The following is a 19,109-nucleotide window of genomic DNA, read 5'->3' on the forward strand; positions in this document are numbered from 1 at the left end:
TGACTACAAACAGAAAAAAAACGGCCGATGACGCCATGAACGCCGAGCAGAAGACAAACATCGACTTACCTTTCTATCAACTCGGCCCGTATTCCAGTCTTTCTAAGCCCTCGACACTCAATCCATCGTTTGAGCTGAACGCTGGTATGTTGTTCCACAGTTCTACCAGTAAAATGGGCGCCTGGACATCCTCTTGTGAAAGTTTAACAGCGGAAAAGTCGGTCATATAGTTGTATCTGTTGCATGTGTAATGGCTGGTTGCTACGTGCGCTCTCACACTGTTTGCCCAACCTTAGCGGCAAGGGGCGTTGCTCCTAAGATGGTGACGTCACATGCGCGGTATGCCATTTAGATATTAAAATCATACACCAAATAATATTCTAATGACATATTAAATTTATAGCCTAATGATATAAAAAAGTCGAGTCTTTTTCTCAATTTCCAAGTCAGAATGATCTAAATGTGGGAGTCCAAGTTCGAGTCATCAGTGCTCAGGTCCAAGTCAAGTCACGAGTCTCTAAATTTAGCTAATGACTCGGACTCGAGATCGAGTCTCGGACTCGAGTACTACAACACTGATGTCGATATAATGGTGTTTCATGTAACTTTAAGGTAAACTCAAGCTGATGTCAAAAAAGGGCACTGGAAGTGCCCCGACACGTCATTTCCGGACGATCGTCCGCTACAGCACCCTAGCTTCCCAAGTTACTGATTTGAGTCGGTAGCTTAGGAAGCTAAGAGGAATAATTAGAGGAATAATTATGTTAATAAAAATTAAGTGTCCAAAAGGTTAATGATTTTTACTTAGCAAATTATTCTGTAAAATGTTATTTACTCAAATAATGTTTTTGTCCTGACTTAAGAAGAGAGACTCTGAATGAGAGCAACCACGGAGGCAGACTGATAGGTTAAAGAGTTTATTGAAAAAACTGTGGCATGAAGAGACACTGTGTTGGTTGGTTGGGATTTCTAGGCTTGATTGTGGAAGATGAGGAGACGGTCATTTTACTGGAAGGTGCCGATGAGAAATGTGAAGAGCATAGAAACTCACTGAGGTGGGGGCTTGGTTAAGTTTTGGGAGGGTGGTGTCCAGTGGTCCAGGTGGAAGATGCAGGTCCGGTTGGTTCTCTCCAGATGTTATGTCAGAGGGCGGACAGGCTGGTGAACTCTGGCAGGAGGGCTGAGCAGTGTAATGATCCGAGGTTTTCACGGATTCCTGGTAGAAGGCCTGGAGCATCTCAAACGAGGGTCCAGAGTTATGGAGGTTAGCGAAGTGGGTCTCGGGCTTGGGATCCAGGGTTCTAGGGAGGAAGAGACAAAGACTGGGAGTTAGGTTCAGGTTTCACGAGGACAAAAAGGCAAGGAAGAAAGTTGGTCTGTACCACGCAGAAGCGCTTATAAACTGACACCCTCCTCTTGGAGAGGCTGGTCAACGCCTATGCCAGGAAGTGGCTTGGCCTTCCCAGGTGCCTCAGTAACATTGGGCTTTATGGCAAGGAATGCTGGAACTTCCCATCACTAGCCTGGCAGAGGAGTACAAGTGTGCCAAGGTTAGACTGGAAATGACGCTCCAAGACTCCAGTGACCCACTTGTGTCCCAAGCAGCACCCATCTTGGCCACTGGAAGGAAGTGGACCCCGCTAGCTGCTACAGAGCGAGTAAAGGCAGCACTCCGACACTGGGACATTGTGGGACATGTTCAGGAGGGGAGGAGTGGTCTTGACCTTGGCACTAGCAGATCAACTTGGAGCAAGGCCAATCCAGCTCAGAAGCGCAAGCTGGTGGTCCAAGAGGTACGGTGGGAAGAGGAAGCAGCAAGGCACACACAAGCCGAGCCGTGGCACAGGCGAAGCAAGGGCAGTGGACGGCATGGGAAGGAGTTGAGAAAAGAAAGCTCTCCTGGAAAGATCTATGGGAGATGGAGGCATTCAGGGCAAGCTTTACCATCCGAGCTGCTTATGATATTTTACCGTCACCTGCAAACCTAAGCCAATGGTTTGGCGACGACCCCACATGCTCCTTGTGCCCAAGCCCAGCAACACTAAAGCACATCTTAGTGGGATGCAAGACCAGCCTTACCCAAGGTCACTACACCTGGTGACACAACCAGGTGCTCAGAAGTTTTGCAGCAGTGCTGGAATGCCAGCAGATGAGTGCAAATGTGCTCCCCCCACCTCCATCCCACCGGCAGCCAACACTTTTTGTTCGAGAGGGTCAAGCCAGCTTCACCATCACTGGTAGGGCTGACATTGGGCAGAGCACAGGACTGGAAAATCCTGGCAGACCTGGACAAAAAGCTGTGCTTTCCACCAGAAATTGCATCCACCAACCTGCGTCCAGACCTCGTTCTGTGGTCTTCCTCACTTAAGCTGGTGTACATCATTGAGCTCACCCAAGAAGGAGGGCATCCACTTGAGAACCCAAGGGATGCCTTCACCCACTTGATGGCCACAGTGTCTCGTCGGTGCCTTAGGTATCTATTGGGATAACAACATATTGTCCTACTCAACAGATCTCCTGGTTCCAGCTCCTTATAAAGGGCTGTAATCAGTGCAGATGTGGTGCACCTGCCCGTCACGCCCTGCTGAGGAGAGAGAGAGAGAAAACCAGACCTGCACCCAGACCTAGGAGTATGACAGTTTTGCAGATTTGCATTGTGAATGGGTTGAACACACCAAATGTTCTAAATAAGTTAAATTAATTTAACCTCATTTCATATTCCTTAAAATTAACTTTGGTTCTCTTAGATGTACAGTGAACCCAAGATTTACTGAATCATGCTGATGATGGTTTTGAACTGTTTTTATTTTGTCCTTTTTTTCTTCTATATGTACATAGTTCCTTAGCTTCTTTTTATCTTAATTTTAATTAGTAATTTAGTTAAGTTTCACTAGCCTAGTAGAGAGGATTTGTTAATTGAAATATAGTGTTAATTCAAATAAAAGACATTATATAGTGGTGTTTTCTGGATGTTTGTTTATTTATGTTAATTAAGCATTGTGTTTAAAGAGAAGACTAGGGTTAATAAACATTAAATAACCTCAAAACATGCATAATGGCACAACAGTATAAAGGTATTTACTCCAGAAATTTCTATGAATATCTACTAACCCAGCTTTGTGAAATGGGGCCCTGATGCTTAATATCACTGCCTTTGTCTTTTTGCCAAATATGTTCACTATCCACAACCCTAGAACTGCTTTTGTAATTGGCTGTTTTATTGCTTTTAAGGAATCTAAACTGTTTGATCAGCTCTAGTTCACGATTTAAGACCCTTAGACTGGTCAAAACTGGAAAACAATATTCTTAAGAAACAGCACAATAAAAAAAAAAAATAATTTATTTTATTTTATGACTTGAAACCCTATGTCTTTGTTTCTTTTCTCTTACAAATAATAAGAATAAAGTTTTCACAAGTAATATGTTTACTTTATGTGTGGGGCTTTGCCTCAACTCAATTTAACCCCTGTCTCCATATATGACAAAAGCAGTGTCTTTTACTCAACATAGTTCTTTATCTAGTTTTTTCTACACAATAAATGTCATTTTAAAATAGGTTTATATGAATATAATTTATATTGTGCTATAAATCAAATATGTTAAGCATGTATTTGTCCAAAGAATTGCTACAGTTAAAAATGAACAGGAAATATGTTTGTGAAACTGTTACAATATAAAAAGGGGTAAATGCACTTATCTAGAAATATGTAGAATCTCAAGAAATGTGTCAGTGATTCATGAACAGCTGTACTGGAGGTCTTGTGAGAATTGCTGATGTACGTTCCGTGCCTGGGGATATTTTTCTTACTGTAGAAACAAACTATAAAGGTAGGCTTTCAGGCCAGCAGTACTTCAGTAGAGCGGATGGTTGTTTAGAATGGGTGTGGTCATCATTATCTTACTAATTCTAATTTCAGGAACAAGGCTAGAAGCTCAGACATGCAAAGTGATTGGAAAGACAGAATTGATGGAATTTTCCAAAGACGGCGATCTAAATATAGCAGGAGTTTTCTCTATAACAAGCACAAGCAAACTGGTAGACAACAACTACCAGGCAGTTCCATATTCTTACTGTAAAAGGTAAGTAAATGTTAAATGTTTGCATTTTATATTATATGAACTATCTTATCTGCCATTGTGATTAGTCTGAATGCTACAGACTGTTTTTGAGTTAGGTGTCACTTTTTATCCTGTATTTGTAGATATAATCACAGAGAACTGAAGTTTGCCAGAACAATGATTTTTACCGTGGAGGAGATCAACAGGGATCCTTCTCTCCTTCCTGGATTACGCTTGGGTTACAAGGTATACAATGGGTGTGGGACTCAAAACCTGATTCGAGCAGCTATCGAAGCTATAAATGGAAATGATCCACTGGACTGTAGTGGTCAGACTCTGGCTGTCTTAGGCCATTCATCCTCTGGTGTGAGTGATGACATAAACACCATAATCAGTGCAGTATCTGTGCCACAGGTGAGAAAAAAATGTTATACAACTTTTTCTATCAATTTTTCATTTAAAATTTATGGAAACTTTTTTTTCCCCTCTTGAAGATCAGTCACTTGTCTACATGTGCTTGCTTAAGTGACAAAATTCGATATCCAACATTCTTCAGAACTGTACCAAGTGACCGCTTCCAAATCACAGCTCTGGTACAACTCATGAAGTACTTTGACTGGCGCTGGGTAGGAATTATTTATTCTGTAGGTACGTATGCGGAAGCAGGTACATCTGAGTTCATCAAAGAAGCACAAAGGGAAGGTATATGTGTGGAATACTGGATACGTTACCGAAAAACATCCATGTCAAAATTTAGAACTACAGTCAAAACACTGCAGAAGTCTTCATCCAAGGTGGTGTTGATGTTTATGTCCTTGTCTTACGCCAAGTCATTTCTTTCAAAAATGGAGGTGTTTAACATAACTGGAAAGCAGTGGGTTGGCAGTGAATCTTGGATCACACAAACATCGCTTTATTCTGCTGATAGAAAGCACATCTTACACGGAGCAGTAGGCTATGCCCTTCCACAGGTATCCATACCAGGTCTTGGAAATTTCCTGCTCAGCTTGAAACCTGATGAATCACAAAGTACTTTAATTAAAGCTATCTGGGAGGATTTCTTTGACTGCAGCTTCACCCCAGCAAATACCTCCACTTTGTGTACTGGTGCAGAGGATCTACAGACCATCTCCAGTGACTACACAGATGTCAAAATTTTCAGAGAAGAAAATAGTGTTTACACTGCTGTGTATTCTGTAGCATTTGCTCTGCATATGCTTTTGCAGTGTGAAAGAGGCTTAAATCCTACCACGGGAAAGCCCTGTTTGATCAAGGATAACGTCCAACCTAAGTTGGTAAGTTTTAAGAACATATACTGATTAAGATCATTATTCATTGGGGTTACATAATTGTAACTGAATAATTCTAAAGGTGAATGCGTTTTTGGAAAGATATATCTGTATAATTTCTGTATTGTCTCTCTGAAGGTGTTTGATGCCATGAAGCATGTAAACTTTTCAACTAAGAATGGGGCCAAGGTTTTCTTTGATAAAAATGGTGACTCTATTGCCAAGTATGACCTTGTAAATTGGCAGATGAAAGAGGATGGATCAGTAGAAATAGTCAAAATTGGTCAGTTTGATAATTCTTTACCAGAGGGACAGAAACTGAAACTGAAAGACAATACAAAAATAGATTGGGGAGGCTATAATGATGCGGTAATTACATAAGAATATGTTACAATGTCAGATAGTTGGGAAATGTTGCAATATTTCTTTTAATTGATCTTGCATTCTATGTTTTATGTACCAGGTGGTAAGGTCTGTCTGCAGAGAACCATGTCCACCAGGGACTCGAAAGGCAACAGACAAGAATAAGCCTGTGTGCTGCTTTGATTGCTTTCAATGTCCTGAAGGAACAATTAGTAATAAGACAAGTGAGTGTGGATTTTAACAAGCAATACAACCTGCATAGAATACATCCAAATAGCATGAAAATATTTTGACATTGAGTCAACTTTTACTTTGACAGTATCCTTACACTGCTGTGTAATTTAATATTTCCTACAGATTCTCTTGACTGTTTCACCTGTCCACCTGAATTTTGGCCAAATGAAGTGAAAGACCAGTGTGTTCCAAAACCCACTGAATACCTCTCTTACGCTGAGACAATGGGGACACTTCTTACTGCTTTTGGGACCTTTGGTGTATTTTTATCCGTTCTCATAACAACAATATTTTTCACTCATAAAGAGACTCCTATTGTAAGAGCAAATAACTCTGAGCTGAGCTTTCTGCTTCTGTTTTCACTGAAACTATGTTTCCTCTGCTCATTGACCTTCATTGGTCAGCCCACTCATTGGTCTTGTGTGCTTCGACACACTGTGTTCAGCATCACTTTTGTCCTCTGCATATCATGCGTTCTGGGGAAAACCATAGTTGTTCTGATGGCCTTCCGAGCAAGACTTCCAGGCAGTAATGTCATGAAGTGGTTTGGAGCTGCACAGCAAAGAGTCAGTGTTCTCATTTTTACTCTTGTTCAGGTTGTCATTTGTATAATTTGGCTAACAACAAACCCCCCTTTCCCAAATATGAATATGCAGTACTATAAAGACAGAATCATTTTAGAGTGTGCTCTGGGTTCATCAATTGGATTCTGGGCAGTCCTGGGCTATATTGGAATTCTTGCTGCCTTATGCTTTATTCTTGCTTTTCTTGCCAGAAAACTACCAGATAGCTTTAATGAAGCAAAAATAATCACATTTAGCATGCTGATATTCTGTGCAGTCTGGATCACATTTATTCCAGCGTATGTTAGCTCCCCAGGAAAATTTACCGTAGCCGTTGAGATATTTGCTATTCTGTCCTCCAGTTTTGGTTTGTTGCTTTGCATTTTTGCTCCAAAATGCTATATTATTTTGCTGAGACCAGAACTAAACTCAAAAAAGCATTTAATGGGTAAGATGTCAACATAACTCTAAATGGTAATGTCAGAGTTCTTCTAAAGCAAAATGTCCAAAGATATAATATTATTCACAAATACTACCTGTACATAGTTAACACAAATTACAGCTGCCCAGAGATGACTGTTTTTGACTGTTTGTTTTTGCTCAAATAGCAAGCAATGTCTTGTCCTTCATACCCTGGGTCTTTCTGCCTATTCTCCTTGTTCATGTGTTGGTTCTCTCTGGGTACTCCAGCTTTCTCCCACAGTCCATAAACATGACTGTGAGGTAAATTGGTCTCTCTAAATTGTCCGTAGGTGTGAAAAAATGTGTGCATGGTTATCTATTGTGTGTGTCTCAATGTCACCCTGTGACCCAGCTTCTTGCCCAATGACTGCTGAAGTTAAGCACAAGCACATATTTGACAGTAGTTGTTTTTATATATTTTCTGTGAAATTCAAGTGAACAATTTCAACTTGATCCCATAAAAAAATAAAGATACATGTACAGAATAATTAAAATAAATGTTATTTTTTTCATTTTTTTCTTTCTTCAAATTCTGAAGTTTGCATACAGTATGATTTCTTTTCTGAGAAACTCAGGAAAACCCAGATGATGTCATGGCTTAGTAAGCCTCTGATAAGCCAGTTCTCAACAATGGACAAAAATAGAGAAACATTTGTGAATGAGTATGGTGGACATTCAGCATTCTCTTTGGTCCATTAGGTACAAATCTGCAGAGGCCCAAAAGTACCACATTAATCTCAAGCAATACAATCAATTTCTAAAGTAAAGAGGTGGGTTCTGTGTCCCAGAGATGAACATGTTGTGATGTGACATGTGAATCAACCCCAGAACTAAACCAAAATACCTTGGGAAGACACTGGCTGAAGCTGCCAATTAAGTTTTATTATCCACTGATATTGGCCGAAAGGCCAGTCAGAGAGAAATATGCTATTGCTCCAGAAGAAACATAAAAAGCCACTTGTCCAGTGGTCTAATGATATGGAAAATTTCGTGCTTGGACATAATTTTGACTGTTACAATTAAAGGAGCCCCATTCCAGCTGTGAAGTATGAAAGTGGCAGCATCATGTTTTCTCAGTGTTTACTTGGGTGAGGGGAAAGTACGCTTCAACACATAAATGGCCTCACATTGAAAAGATCTGAAGACATCAGCCAGGAAATAAAAGCTTGGAGAAAAAATGTCTTCCAATGACACAATGTCCACAATGACACTAAGCAACATTCCTTACAAATTAGTTAAAGGACAGTAAAGTCATCACAAACCTCTGATCTAAGTCCTATGGAAATTGTTAATGTGTAAATGTAATTGTTACAAATCACAAACTGTATTTTAGAGAATGTATGCTGGGTAGAATAATTTATAATTTTAGGCCAGGTTTGACTAGTATACATATTGTACTTTTGATGTTTGTCACAATCTATGGTCCTAATATAAAAATAAAAAAATATATAAAATATTGACAATGCTGTTTTTGTGCTTTAGTTAAAGTTTGGTTATATGGTAAAGTTTTAAGGGTAAAGAAAAATGTGAACATGCTCTTTTCAAAGCATAAAACTGTCAAATTAGGGGACCAACCTTTTAATTTTGCCCGCAATTCCAAATCCATCTTCGGTATTATTAGTCACCTAGGGTGTACAGCAACAATTTTTTATTTCTTACTGTAGTTGGGCTGTGATCAAACCAGGGTGCATTCTCTTATTTATGTGGATATGCAACAACGAGAGACAAAGTTTCAACTAAGTGATTTCTTTCTGTTGCAGCAACCATGCACCCAGGGGTAGTATATCTTATTGACCATATCAAAATCAGCCATTAGCGTCAGCTGACGCTTTTATCAGCACAAACCGTACTACTTCTCTTTGCTATTCATAGATAATGAGGTGAAGAAGCATAGAGTATATCATATTCACTGGACAAAAAAGCACAGAGGCACACATTGATCCAGGAATCTTTTCTACATTATACGGTAATAGCGGATGATCTGTCTTCCCTGGATGATGTCACAGCTAACAGAACACCAGAACAGGTGTACCTAATACGAAGAAAATAAATTACAGAGAACAGAAAGTTAAAAGATGAAATAACAACAAACAATGCAAATTGGAGAACAGTAGGAGAACTCAGTAGAGTGAGAAAAATAGACCCTGATGTCCTCACATTACATCATATAATGTCCTTTTTTCCAGGAAGTCCTTGGACATGACGGCAGCGTAAAAGTCTATTTTCTGAACTTTTCTAAATGAGGGAAAAATTAAATTTAATACAGCCTGCAATAGATTGGCGACCTGTCCAGGGTGCCTATCGCCCACTGACAGCTGGAGATAGGCACCAGCACCCCTCGCGACCTCATGAGGGATAAGCGTGATAGAAAAAGGATGGATGGATGGATGGATGGTTAATACAGCACAAAATAGAAATTCAAAAGCAACTAAGCATGCACACAGTGGCTTTATACACTCTGGAAGAAGTGGGATGGGACTTAGGTTAGGGATTTGGTATGCCCAATTATTTGTGAATATTTGAACTAACTGGAAAGGTATATATACGATTAGTCTGTGCAACTAATTAGTGATATTTATGACAGTTACTACCAGTTAACACTAATTGGCTGGTCACACTACCACAAGAACAGATTAAAGCAACAAGTTGTTTGCAATTTACTACAGCACTTTTTTAAAAGGAGGGTACCCTTTATAGAATGAAATAACAACAAAAAAGACTCAAAGTGAGTCCTTAACTATTTCTGATATCCCAGTTTTATTAAAAAAGGCACACTAACTGGAATCTATGACAAAAGGTGAGTTAAATCTTTTCTGCCATAACTTACTCACCCTCTCCCTATGAACTGGCTTTATTAAACATTAGTAGTAATTTTCTTTGTGAGAGCAGACATCAAAGGAAAGGTGGAGCATTGGACACTATAGTGTAAAAAGGTGTTTCATGGAAAATTTGATTATCTTGAATATTTGGGTTTCCAGGTAAAGACCCCAGTATGACTTATGTTCATGAATGTTTACAGACCTAAATCCAAATCAAACTTTTTAAAATTATTTTAATGAATGTGATATGTGCTGATTATGACTGTTTAATTAGTGTGGTAGATTCCAATTTTCACGTTGACAAGCCTGAAGACAGAAGTGCAAAACAATTATGTGAAACATTTGTAAAAAAAATATTGATTTAACTCAACACATTAAACAACCAACACAGACAGGGACACATTTTTGACCTGATCACTAAGGGTCTAAACATTTCCAAGGTCTGATGTTGCCCTACCTGATCACTTTTCTGTTATCTTTGAAAGGATAGTTTCCAATGACTTAATCAGCCTAAGGGACATAACAAAATGCATATTTCAGAATGCCACTGAAACCTTTTACCAAGCTTACTCTTCTACATCCACTTTGGCCTGTAACTCAGAAGATGTCTAGTACGTCATTTGCATTCTAAAGTTTCAGACATCATTGACTCTACATTTCAAACAACCTTTGAGTTGTTCCTTGCTGTGTTTCTCAAATAAACCATGTTGAAATGAAGCTCCTGGGAGGTCATCATCTTCCAAAATTATTTGTTTCGTTGTTGATGCCATTGTAGTTTGTACTCAGCTTGTCCAACCAGCCGAGACACCGGACTGTCTCTGGAAAATTGTGACGTCAAGAAACGTCCTATTAGGCTCTTTCAACAGCAGCAGACAAGAAAAGCTCCTAGGCCTGACAATGTCTTCATCTCATGAGAGTTTGGGTTGACCAACTGCCCCCATCTTCACTCAAATCATCAACAGTGCAGGAAGAGGCAAAAGTACTCATTGGGCTAATGTCAAAACTCAAACCCAGATAATATAAAAAAATCTAAACAATAAACACTACAACACTCCTTGTTCTGTTGATCATGAATTTGTTGAATACATTTGAATGAATAGATTTGTTAGGTGACTGGTGTGGAAAGCAAGCGTGTGCTGCCCGGAGGACATTTACAATTTTTGTTGCAGTCCTTCAACTACAGTTCAAGAATGATTTGGCCCACCAGAACAGGTGGTTGATGCAGATGCAAACTTTTCATTCTTAATTAGAGCAAAACTATTAGAGAGAAGTTAAAATCTTACAATTGAAAATGTCAGGAACAACACAAACCATTCATCTTTTAATAACCACCTTTTTTACTTTCTGTTTGATTTCAAAGTCATTTGGACCACATCAATCCAATGACTTTTACTGAAATGCATACAGTGATGCACCAAAATCTGCTTTAAATTCTTGAATTAAAATTGGCTAAATACAGCAAATGTTTCATGAGCATATTTTAATATTGCAAATGTACTAAACCATTATTTAATGTTTTGGATCCACAATGATTTACACAACCCTTTCCTGCAGGAAATCTGCGAAAGTGGTGCAGGAGTTAGGGAATTTGTCCTGCAATTAGTTGATTGCTTGTTTGACCCCTTCTTCGTCCGTCTCTGTTGTTGTGTCCTTGGGCAAGATGCTTCACCCGAATTGCCTGCTGGCAAGTGATCAGAAGGTCTGGTGGTGCCAATGTATGGCAGCCTAGCTTCTGCTACTAACATAGCTCACCACTGTCAGGATGTTAATGAGTGAATGACTGATTGTAGCATAGAGCAGTTAGAGGTCGTTGGACTAAATACTGCATTTTGTGGAGCAGATAAGAAAAATTCACATTTGAGTTTTTCTTTATTCTATTTTTTGGCCCCCAGGTACTGTAACTTGACAGTTTTTGCCCTCATGACAAAAAGTTTGGACACCCCTTATCTGACAGGATAACAGACACCCTGCTGTACCCCCACTGTTTGCTTACTGGCCAAACACATCAGTCAGTTTAGGACAACACCTAATCCTGCGCCACCTTGACCACCCAGGGATATATGCCAGGATCCGATTTGTGGACTTCAGCTCGGCTTTCTACACCATCAACCCAGACATCCTTCTCCAGAAGCTCACCATGCTCACAGTACCAACACAAAACCATCAGCGCTGGTGCCCCTTCCTTAGTGTAGCCTGCAATAGCTTTTTTAAATATAATTGAAGTTATTTATGTTTAAATAAATTTAGTTAATATTTAAACATGTATTATGTCAATCATTTTTACCTATTTTTTCGTACTGAAAACATACAAATTAACAATGGCATGTATTACTAGAAGTAGACAGTATGCACTTTCTGTTCAGCAGTTACCTCCCTTTAGTACTAATCACCATCATCTAATCATCTGTGACTGCTTAGCCTTCTGGGAAATAAAGGAGCCCTCCATGGTGACACATTTTCCTACATCCATCACATCTTAAGACCCATGTGTCAGTGCATATCTGACAATGCAGCACAAACATGCAAAGAAGTGCTCTTGTATATCTGTGTGTTCTCTGCATGAGCGCAGTTAAAGGCTGTGAGCTCTTAGGTAAATTTGATATGCCAAGTTTGTTTAAAAAAGGTGACATAATGATTGGGGGGATTTTTCCAGTTTTTAACAAAGATGTCAGTAACATTGCTACGTTTGAGGGGGAACCTCCAGCAGTGATATGTGCACTGTAAGTTTGACTTTTTTTTTATTCATACTTAGCTTATTTTGACTGTGTGTTCATCTACTTCACAGCATCATCTCATTTATTTAGCAGTCTATGAAAAATGATCAAATGTCTTTTCAGATATGATCTTCGAGCTTTTCGGTGGACACAAGTGATGATATTTGCAATAGAGGAGATAAACAACGATCCTGGTCTCCTTCCTAATATCTCTCTGGGTTACAGAATTCTCAATTCATGTTCATCTCCTACAAATACTTTACGAGCTGCACTAACTCTGCCAAGTCGTCAAGATGAAAAAGAAAAAGCTTATGGCTGTTCTCCGGGTATATCTGCAGTCATTGCAGAGGCAGGATCTTCTCAGTCCTTGGCAGTTGCAGGAATTCTTGGACCGTTTCAAGTTCCAGTAGTAAGACATAATACTGTTTCTGAGTTTGTCCTTTATTTACAGAATTCACATTGGTGCGAATTGCTTTAAACTATCCTAGAACTAATGTTTTTTGTCTTTGTCCTAGGTAAGTTATTTCTCAACGTGTGCCTGTCTCAGTAACAGAGCTAAATACCCTACTTTTTTTAGAACAATCCCTAGCGACTACTTCCAGGCAAAAGCCTTGGCAGTCCTAGTCAAGCATTTTGGCTGGGAGTGGATTGGAGCCATACAGTCAGACAATGATTATGGACGAAATGGGATCCTTGCATTCACTGAAGAGGTTAAAAAGTTTGGCATTTGTATTGCTTTTGTTGGGACAGTTCTGCGAACGTACCCTCAGGAGAAGATTCTGAAAGTTATAGAAATGATCAAAGAATCAAGTGTCAAAGTAATTCTGGCTTTTTCTCCTGAGGGTGATTTTTCTCCTTTAATGAAAGAGGTTGTGAAGCACAACATCACTGGCATCCAGTGGCTTGCCAGTGAAGCATGGATAACAGCACCTCAGCCTTCAACCCCTGAAATGTATCAAGCTTTTGGTGGAGCATTGGGGTTTGTTGTTCAGAAGATGGCCATTCCTAATCTTAAGCAATTTCTTACAGATATTAACCCTTACAGAGATCCAAGTGTACCTTTTGTGAAGGAATTTTGGGAGATAATGGTAGGTTGTCAACCTGTTTCTCATGGGATGGGCACTGGTGCAGAGAAAGCAACTAAAATCTGCACAGGCAATGAGACATTGATTGATCACACCCAGGATGTGTTCTTTAATGTCACACAGCTTAGAGTGTCTTATAATGTGTATAAAGCTGTTTATGCTATTGCGCATGCCCTTCACCAGCTGGTGTTCTGCCAACCAGCAGGAGAGAAAAATGCGAAGCCATGTTTAAACTTATCTGAAATTAATCCTAAAGAGGTGAGCAATATTTAAAAAGTAGTCACATAGTGCTTCTTGTTTTCAAGAAATAATAATAATATGACAAAACTTTTAATATGACATATTTTCTTATTCTAAGGTTACTTATCACCTGCAAAGAGTAAACTTTATAAATCAGTTTGGAGATAATGTGTTTTTTGATGAGAATGGCAATCCTCCTGCTTCCTATGATATCATTAACTGGCAGCTCAAAAACGGACAGGTCCAGCATGTGACTTTGGGTCATTTTACATCCACTAAAAATGGAGATTACACACTTAGCATACAGGAGGAAAACATTGTTTGGAGGACAGGAAAAGTGGTAAAAATAAATATATAAAACCATATAAATATAAATATTACACCATTTTCTGATTATCACAACATAAAGAATATGTAATATTATTATCATATTATTATATCATATTGTTTCCCCCCCCTGAGGTTCCAACATCAGTGTGCTCAAATGCTTGTCCAGTGGGTACCAGGAAAGCTCAAATCAAAGGAAAACCAACATGTTGTTTTGATTGCATCCCTTGTGCAGATGGAACTATAGCCAATTTAACAGGTAAAAAAGCATGATTTGAAAGTGTGTATTTCATTTTTAAAGTAAATACTGCCCACTGTTGGGTATTTGTGCTATTTTTTTCTTCTGGCAAACGATTAATTCTCTCTTTTTCTTTTTTTTACCTTATTTGTATATTGTACCAAAACTGTACCAAACATCTTTTTCTCCCAACAGGTACATCAGAGTGCATGCCCTGCCCACAGGAATACTGGTCCAGTGAAAGAAAAGATGTGTGCATTCTAAAGAATGTTGAGTTTCTGGCATACCACGAGCCCATGGGAATAGCTCTCACAGTTGTAGCCTTGCTTGGGGCCTCCCTGTCTCTGCTCACAATGACCATTTTTATCCACTACAGAGAAACACCAGTAATAAAAGCCAGCAACTCAGAGCTGAGCTGCTTCTTGCTGTTTTCTCTTTTCCTGTGTTTTCTCTGCCCTCTTACCTTCATTGGTAGACCTACAGTCTGGACATGCATGCTGCGTCACACAGTTTTTGGTGTGACATTTGCACTTTGTATTTCCTGCATTCTGGGGAAAACCATTGTTGTTGTAACTGCATTTAAAGCCACTCATCCTAGTAATACAGTTGCAGTAAAATTTGGTCCCACGCAGCAAAGGATAATTGTTTGCTCCTGTACATTAATTCAAATAGTGATATGCATATTGTGGCTGAAGTTAAGTCCTCCCTTGCCAGATCGTGTTTTTAAATATAGCAACAAGAAGATTGTTTTAGAATGTAACACAGGGTCTGATGTTGCTTTTTATGTTGTTTTGGGATACATAGGATTTCTTGCAGTCGTATGTTTGGTTCTTGCTTTTTTAGCAAGAAAATTGCCCGATAATTTTAATGAAGCCAAATTTATCACATTCAGCATGCTGATATTCTGTGCCGTTTGGATCACATTTATTCCAGCATATGTCAGCTCTCCAGGAAAGTTCACTGTTGCTGTCGAAATTTTTGCTATTTTGTCATCAGCATTTGGTTTATTAATTAGTATTTTTGCACCTAAATGTTACATAATCTTGATAAAGCCAGAGAAAAACACAAGGAAACATGTCATGGGAAAAAATAGTCTACAAAAACCATAATTTGTTTTTGAATGCTTTTATGAAATGAGATTAGTTGTTTTGAAAATCCAGAGTACATTGGGACTAAACTGTTTAAAATAGCAGAATAATATTTTTTCATAGTATACAGAAAATATAGTGATGAATTCAGTGGTTATTACTCACATGCAGTGACGGACTGGACGGTCTGGCATTTGGGCAGATGCCAAAAGGGCCGCGGGCCCTCGTGGGCCGGCCAATCACGAGGCGGCATGATCGTTGGGTGTGCGCGGCCCCTTTCACCCTGTTCATTGTAGGCCTACATTATCTCTCGGCCCACTAATAAGCCAAATCCTCTTGGTTCAGTTTTTATGCATATTAAAGTTAGAGTTCAACACCAATGGGGCTACAAACTTGCGTGTTATTTCCGTGCATGTGAAGTTATATCTGTGTGTTGCGGGCATGTGCACGCGCGTGCGTGCGCGTCCCCATGTTGGCCGCTGGTTTGTTAAAATGCCAGGGCCGTTTTTTAATCCCAGTCCGTCACTGCTGACATGCACCTTGGTAGGTTAAAAGTATTTATAATTATATGCTGAAATGTAATAAACCCAATGTCATCTTCATATTAGTGTTATGGAAACCCTAAAACATTAATGTGAATCTTGCTTTCTGACAAATAAATTTTTTTTTTCTTCCGAACCCATACTAACTTAAAGCACGTGATACATTGCAATTTGACAAAAGATGAATAAAATTAAAAGTGTGAATGAGTTTAAAAAAGGAAATACACTCTTTCAGAAAAAAAGATTTGTTGGTTTCCCCTGACATAAAGGTAGTCTGGTTTGTTGTTTTAGGATGTTAGATGAAGTAATGTCAAAATGGCTCATGAGCAACAATTCATGTTCACCTCTTACAAATACAATCTTTGATTTCTTAAGCATTAAAATAACTTTATCTTAGGAGTGATCTGTAATAATGCTCACCATGTTCAGTGTCTGGGAAGTAAAAATAAAATTTGTTTAATGCAAGGTAATGACGTGTCTCTGTTCTGACTCAAAGCAAGGGCCTCACTGTACACATTCTCCATTTATATTCTAAATATATTATGATAGAGTTAAGTTTAATAACTCTTTGATTCTGGAAAGAAAGCCAACACAAACACGTTTTTAGACTCTTCTCAAAGAGACAGAGGGCAGAAGAGCCAGAAACTTGAGGCCGTTTTCATCACAGTCTCGGCTCTATCTGCGCTGGTTACCTCTGTCCATTTGCCTTTATTATCAGACATCAAAGAAGTGGCAGGCGGAGTCAAGGGTTCACAACATGGGGGTAAGAAACAAAAGAAAAGGCAAGGGGGGTTTTACAACAAAAACAACAACAACAACAAAAAGATAAAAAGAAAATGATTACATTCACATTTCTTCTAACATATTATGTATGCATTGTTGTGCAAACAAGCCATGAGGAATAAAATCAGACTAAACTGGGGGGGGGGGTTATCACCTCTTTCTGCCCACTGCCTTAGCAGCGTTGGGGAGGGAACTCTCATCTCTCTCTGCAGAGTGTAGTGTCCAACTTGGAGTTCGGAGCCCACCTGGATTCTGACCCGGCTGCATATATATATATATATATATATATATATATATATATATATATATATATATATATATATATATATACACATATATATATTCAGCTTCAGGCTGAACATTGGCTCTGTGACTACTCCTACAATGCTTTAGGCAGGTTTCCACCCAATTATGCTTTTCAACACATTAAGCTGGAACAAAAATAGCTTATGGGCAGGTTGTAAAAGTTTGGGAAGCTTTTCACAACATTTGTTGGGCTTTTAGAAATAATTGCTAACAAAAACTAGTTGTCAAGGTGTGACAGAAAACTAGAACAATTATAATAAAATGCCATCTCCTTTAACTCATTTTACTGGTCAATTTATTTTTTAAATAAGTCAAATCTGTCTATCTGACATCATCAATGAATAGTAGTTATAATGAATAATATTGATTGTTATAATAAAACAAGAAAAGAATAATGCTTAATCAAGTGTTTGGTCAGTGTAAACGCCCAAGAGGGGTTGAGTTTTACTTAAATATTTTTAACCCCATGTCACGTGGCTGGCTTTAAGCGGTTGGAGTACGTGGGGTGTGGAAGGATTGATGCAGAGGCAGAGATGTCGTAGTCCACAATTTTTAATTATTTGTTTTTATCATACCTATTTACAAAGTGCAAAGGAGGTTGATGGAGCAATGAGTCTTCTCCAGCAGGAGCACAGTAAGTGATGAAACAGGCGCCTTTAAATACTGTCTGACTAACTGGTTAAAACCATAAAGCTCTCCCAGGGGTGTACATTTAAAGATGACTTCCTAAAACTATCTAAAACCCTCTATAAACCATAACAACAACCATAAACCATGTAAAACCCCAAGCTATCTACATAAAATCCTAAACCAAACACCAAAGATAAATAGAAACCTCATAACCATATGAAAAGCTAAACTTGGCTCCCCTATACATTTCCCTGCCTTGGTCCAGCCCAGAACCTTCTTAAGGCAGTCGTTTCAGCCCCGGCCTCTTTTAGGGGACGGACCTGGACACAAGGACAAGGTGAGTACAAACCAAACATTTCACTTACACACTTCCAAATACAACACTAAGGATAAAATAGATATTGCACACATGTTGACATTCTAATTTTGTCACTCTTCTTCTCCAGGGCCCAACCACTCTACTATAAAGTGCTGCAGTGCCACTGGATCTAAAACCAGGAAAAGGAAATGCATTCAATAAACATTTATACAAGTAACTGTGTGCAATTATTTCTTAAATGTGCAAATATGCATTCTTATAGTGCTGTATGCTATCTAAAGTGCTAAATAAAGTGCTTAAATACAAAGTTAAGTGTTCATTCTTAGATGTAACAAACGGCTGTTTGTTACACCAACTTAAAAATATTTCATGACTGTGTGTAAGAGAAAAATTTGATTGAGCTGTACTGAGAGAAATTAAGTTTATATTAAGGTAGATTTACAACTCATGTCGGGAAGCTATTTATAAGTATTTTTTCCCGGTTGATATATCATGATTGTTAAAGTGATCTTGTGTGTTATTTGGTTGTCTAATTGTACATTTTGTTCGGAGCCCATATGCACAGTTTTTTCTTTGCTTCAGCGCAGTTGTGTGCTAATGGCATGTTCTTATGTGTTTAATAGTTCTGATGTGTTTAATAGTTCTGTGCTTTTAACATGAGAGTTTGAGATTTGGGCTTGTTTTTTTTCTTTTAGGTTGGGCAGGTTTTATGCTGGTTTGGGCTGGAAACTAACAGTTACACGCTGATTACAGTTTTTTACAATTGCTATGACAAATTTTTCAATACTTTTAACAATTTTCCAAAACTCTTAACACAGTTAGCACTACATCCACATGTGTAAGCTATACGATTAACACATTTCTTCTTGCTTTAACCCATAATGCATACAATTAATGCAAATTAAAAATGCTTAAACTCCTTTTACACACTGGCTCAAACAAGACCAAAACAATATAATTTTACAGCCAAATGTACCAATGTTTTAACACTGTATGTCAGAACAGATAACACCACGTTCTAAACCTAACCTTACAGATGAAAGTCAAG

General features: G+C 38.7%; 2 protein-coding genes and 1 long non-coding RNA gene across 4 annotated transcripts; all 3 read left to right on the plus strand.

The window, feature by feature from the left end:
- The first annotated feature begins 3,876 nt into the window (after window positions 1-3,876).
- LOC105932554 (extracellular calcium-sensing receptor-like) lies at window positions 3,877-8,367 on the plus strand. Its single transcript, XM_036128916.1, has 6 exons — window positions 3,877-4,080; window positions 4,203-4,473; window positions 4,554-5,354; window positions 5,487-5,717; window positions 5,812-5,935; window positions 6,069-8,367. The coding sequence occupies exons 1-6, from the start codon at window positions 3,878-3,880 to the stop codon at window positions 6,971-6,973; spliced, it is 2,535 nt and encodes an 844-aa protein (XP_035984809.1). The 5' UTR covers window position 3,877; the 3' UTR covers window positions 6,974-8,367.
- A 4,005-nt stretch (window positions 8,368-12,372) lies between these two features.
- LOC105932552 (extracellular calcium-sensing receptor) lies at window positions 12,373-16,362 on the plus strand. Of its 2 annotated transcripts, XM_036128880.1 has the most exons (6): window positions 12,373-12,509; window positions 12,627-12,912; window positions 13,019-13,846; window positions 13,947-14,168; window positions 14,291-14,414; window positions 14,589-16,362. In XM_036128880.1, the coding sequence occupies exons 1-6, from the start codon at window positions 12,391-12,393 to the stop codon at window positions 15,500-15,502; spliced, it is 2,493 nt and encodes an 830-aa protein (XP_035984773.1). In that variant the 5' UTR covers window positions 12,373-12,390; the 3' UTR covers window positions 15,503-16,362. The 2 variants fall into 2 exon arrangements, with proteins under 2 accessions (XP_035984773.1, XP_035984774.1); XM_036128881.1 differs by lacking the exons at window positions 14,291-14,414; window positions 14,589-16,362 and having other exon boundaries at window positions 12,379-12,509; window positions 13,947-14,193.
- Window positions 16,363-17,811: 1,449 nt separating this feature from the next.
- LOC118558352 lies at window positions 17,812-18,278 on the plus strand. The gene is made up of 2 exons (XR_004928328.1): window positions 17,812-18,079; window positions 18,189-18,278. It is a non-coding gene; the product is annotated as an uncharacterized LOC118558352 (long non-coding RNA).
- Window positions 18,279-19,109: the final 831 nt, after the last annotated feature.

The sequence above is a fragment of the Fundulus heteroclitus genome, unplaced genomic scaffold (genome assembly GCF_011125445.2).
Source record: "Fundulus heteroclitus isolate FHET01 unplaced genomic scaffold, MU-UCD_Fhet_4.1 scaffold_124, whole genome shotgun sequence".
Classification (NCBI taxonomy): domain Eukaryota; kingdom Metazoa; phylum Chordata; class Actinopteri; order Cyprinodontiformes; family Fundulidae; genus Fundulus; species Fundulus heteroclitus.

Bases quoted from the DNA above. Each gene is read 5' to 3' on its own strand.
- LOC105932554 (XM_036128916.1), top strand. From the start codon at position 3,878: ATGGGTGTGGTCATCATTATCTTACTAATTCTAATTTCAGGAACAAGG. The intron at 4,081-4,202 runs GTAAGTAAATGT...CTGTATTTGTAG, and splicing joins CCATATTCTTACTGTAAAAG to ATATAATCACAGAGAACTGA. The intron at 5,355-5,486 runs GTAAGTTTTAAG...GTCTCTCTGAAG, and splicing joins ATAACGTCCAACCTAAGTTG to GTGTTTGATGCCATGAAGCA.
- LOC105932552 (XM_036128880.1), top strand. From the start codon at position 12,391: ATGCCAAGTTTGTTTAAAAAAGGTGACATAATGATTGGGGGGATTTTT. The intron at 12,510-12,626 runs GTAAGTTTGACT...ATGTCTTTTCAG, and splicing joins CCAGCAGTGATATGTGCACT to ATATGATCTTCGAGCTTTTC. The intron at 14,169-14,290 runs GTAAAAATAAAT...CCCCCCCCTGAG, and splicing joins TTTGGAGGACAGGAAAAGTG to GTTCCAACATCAGTGTGCTC.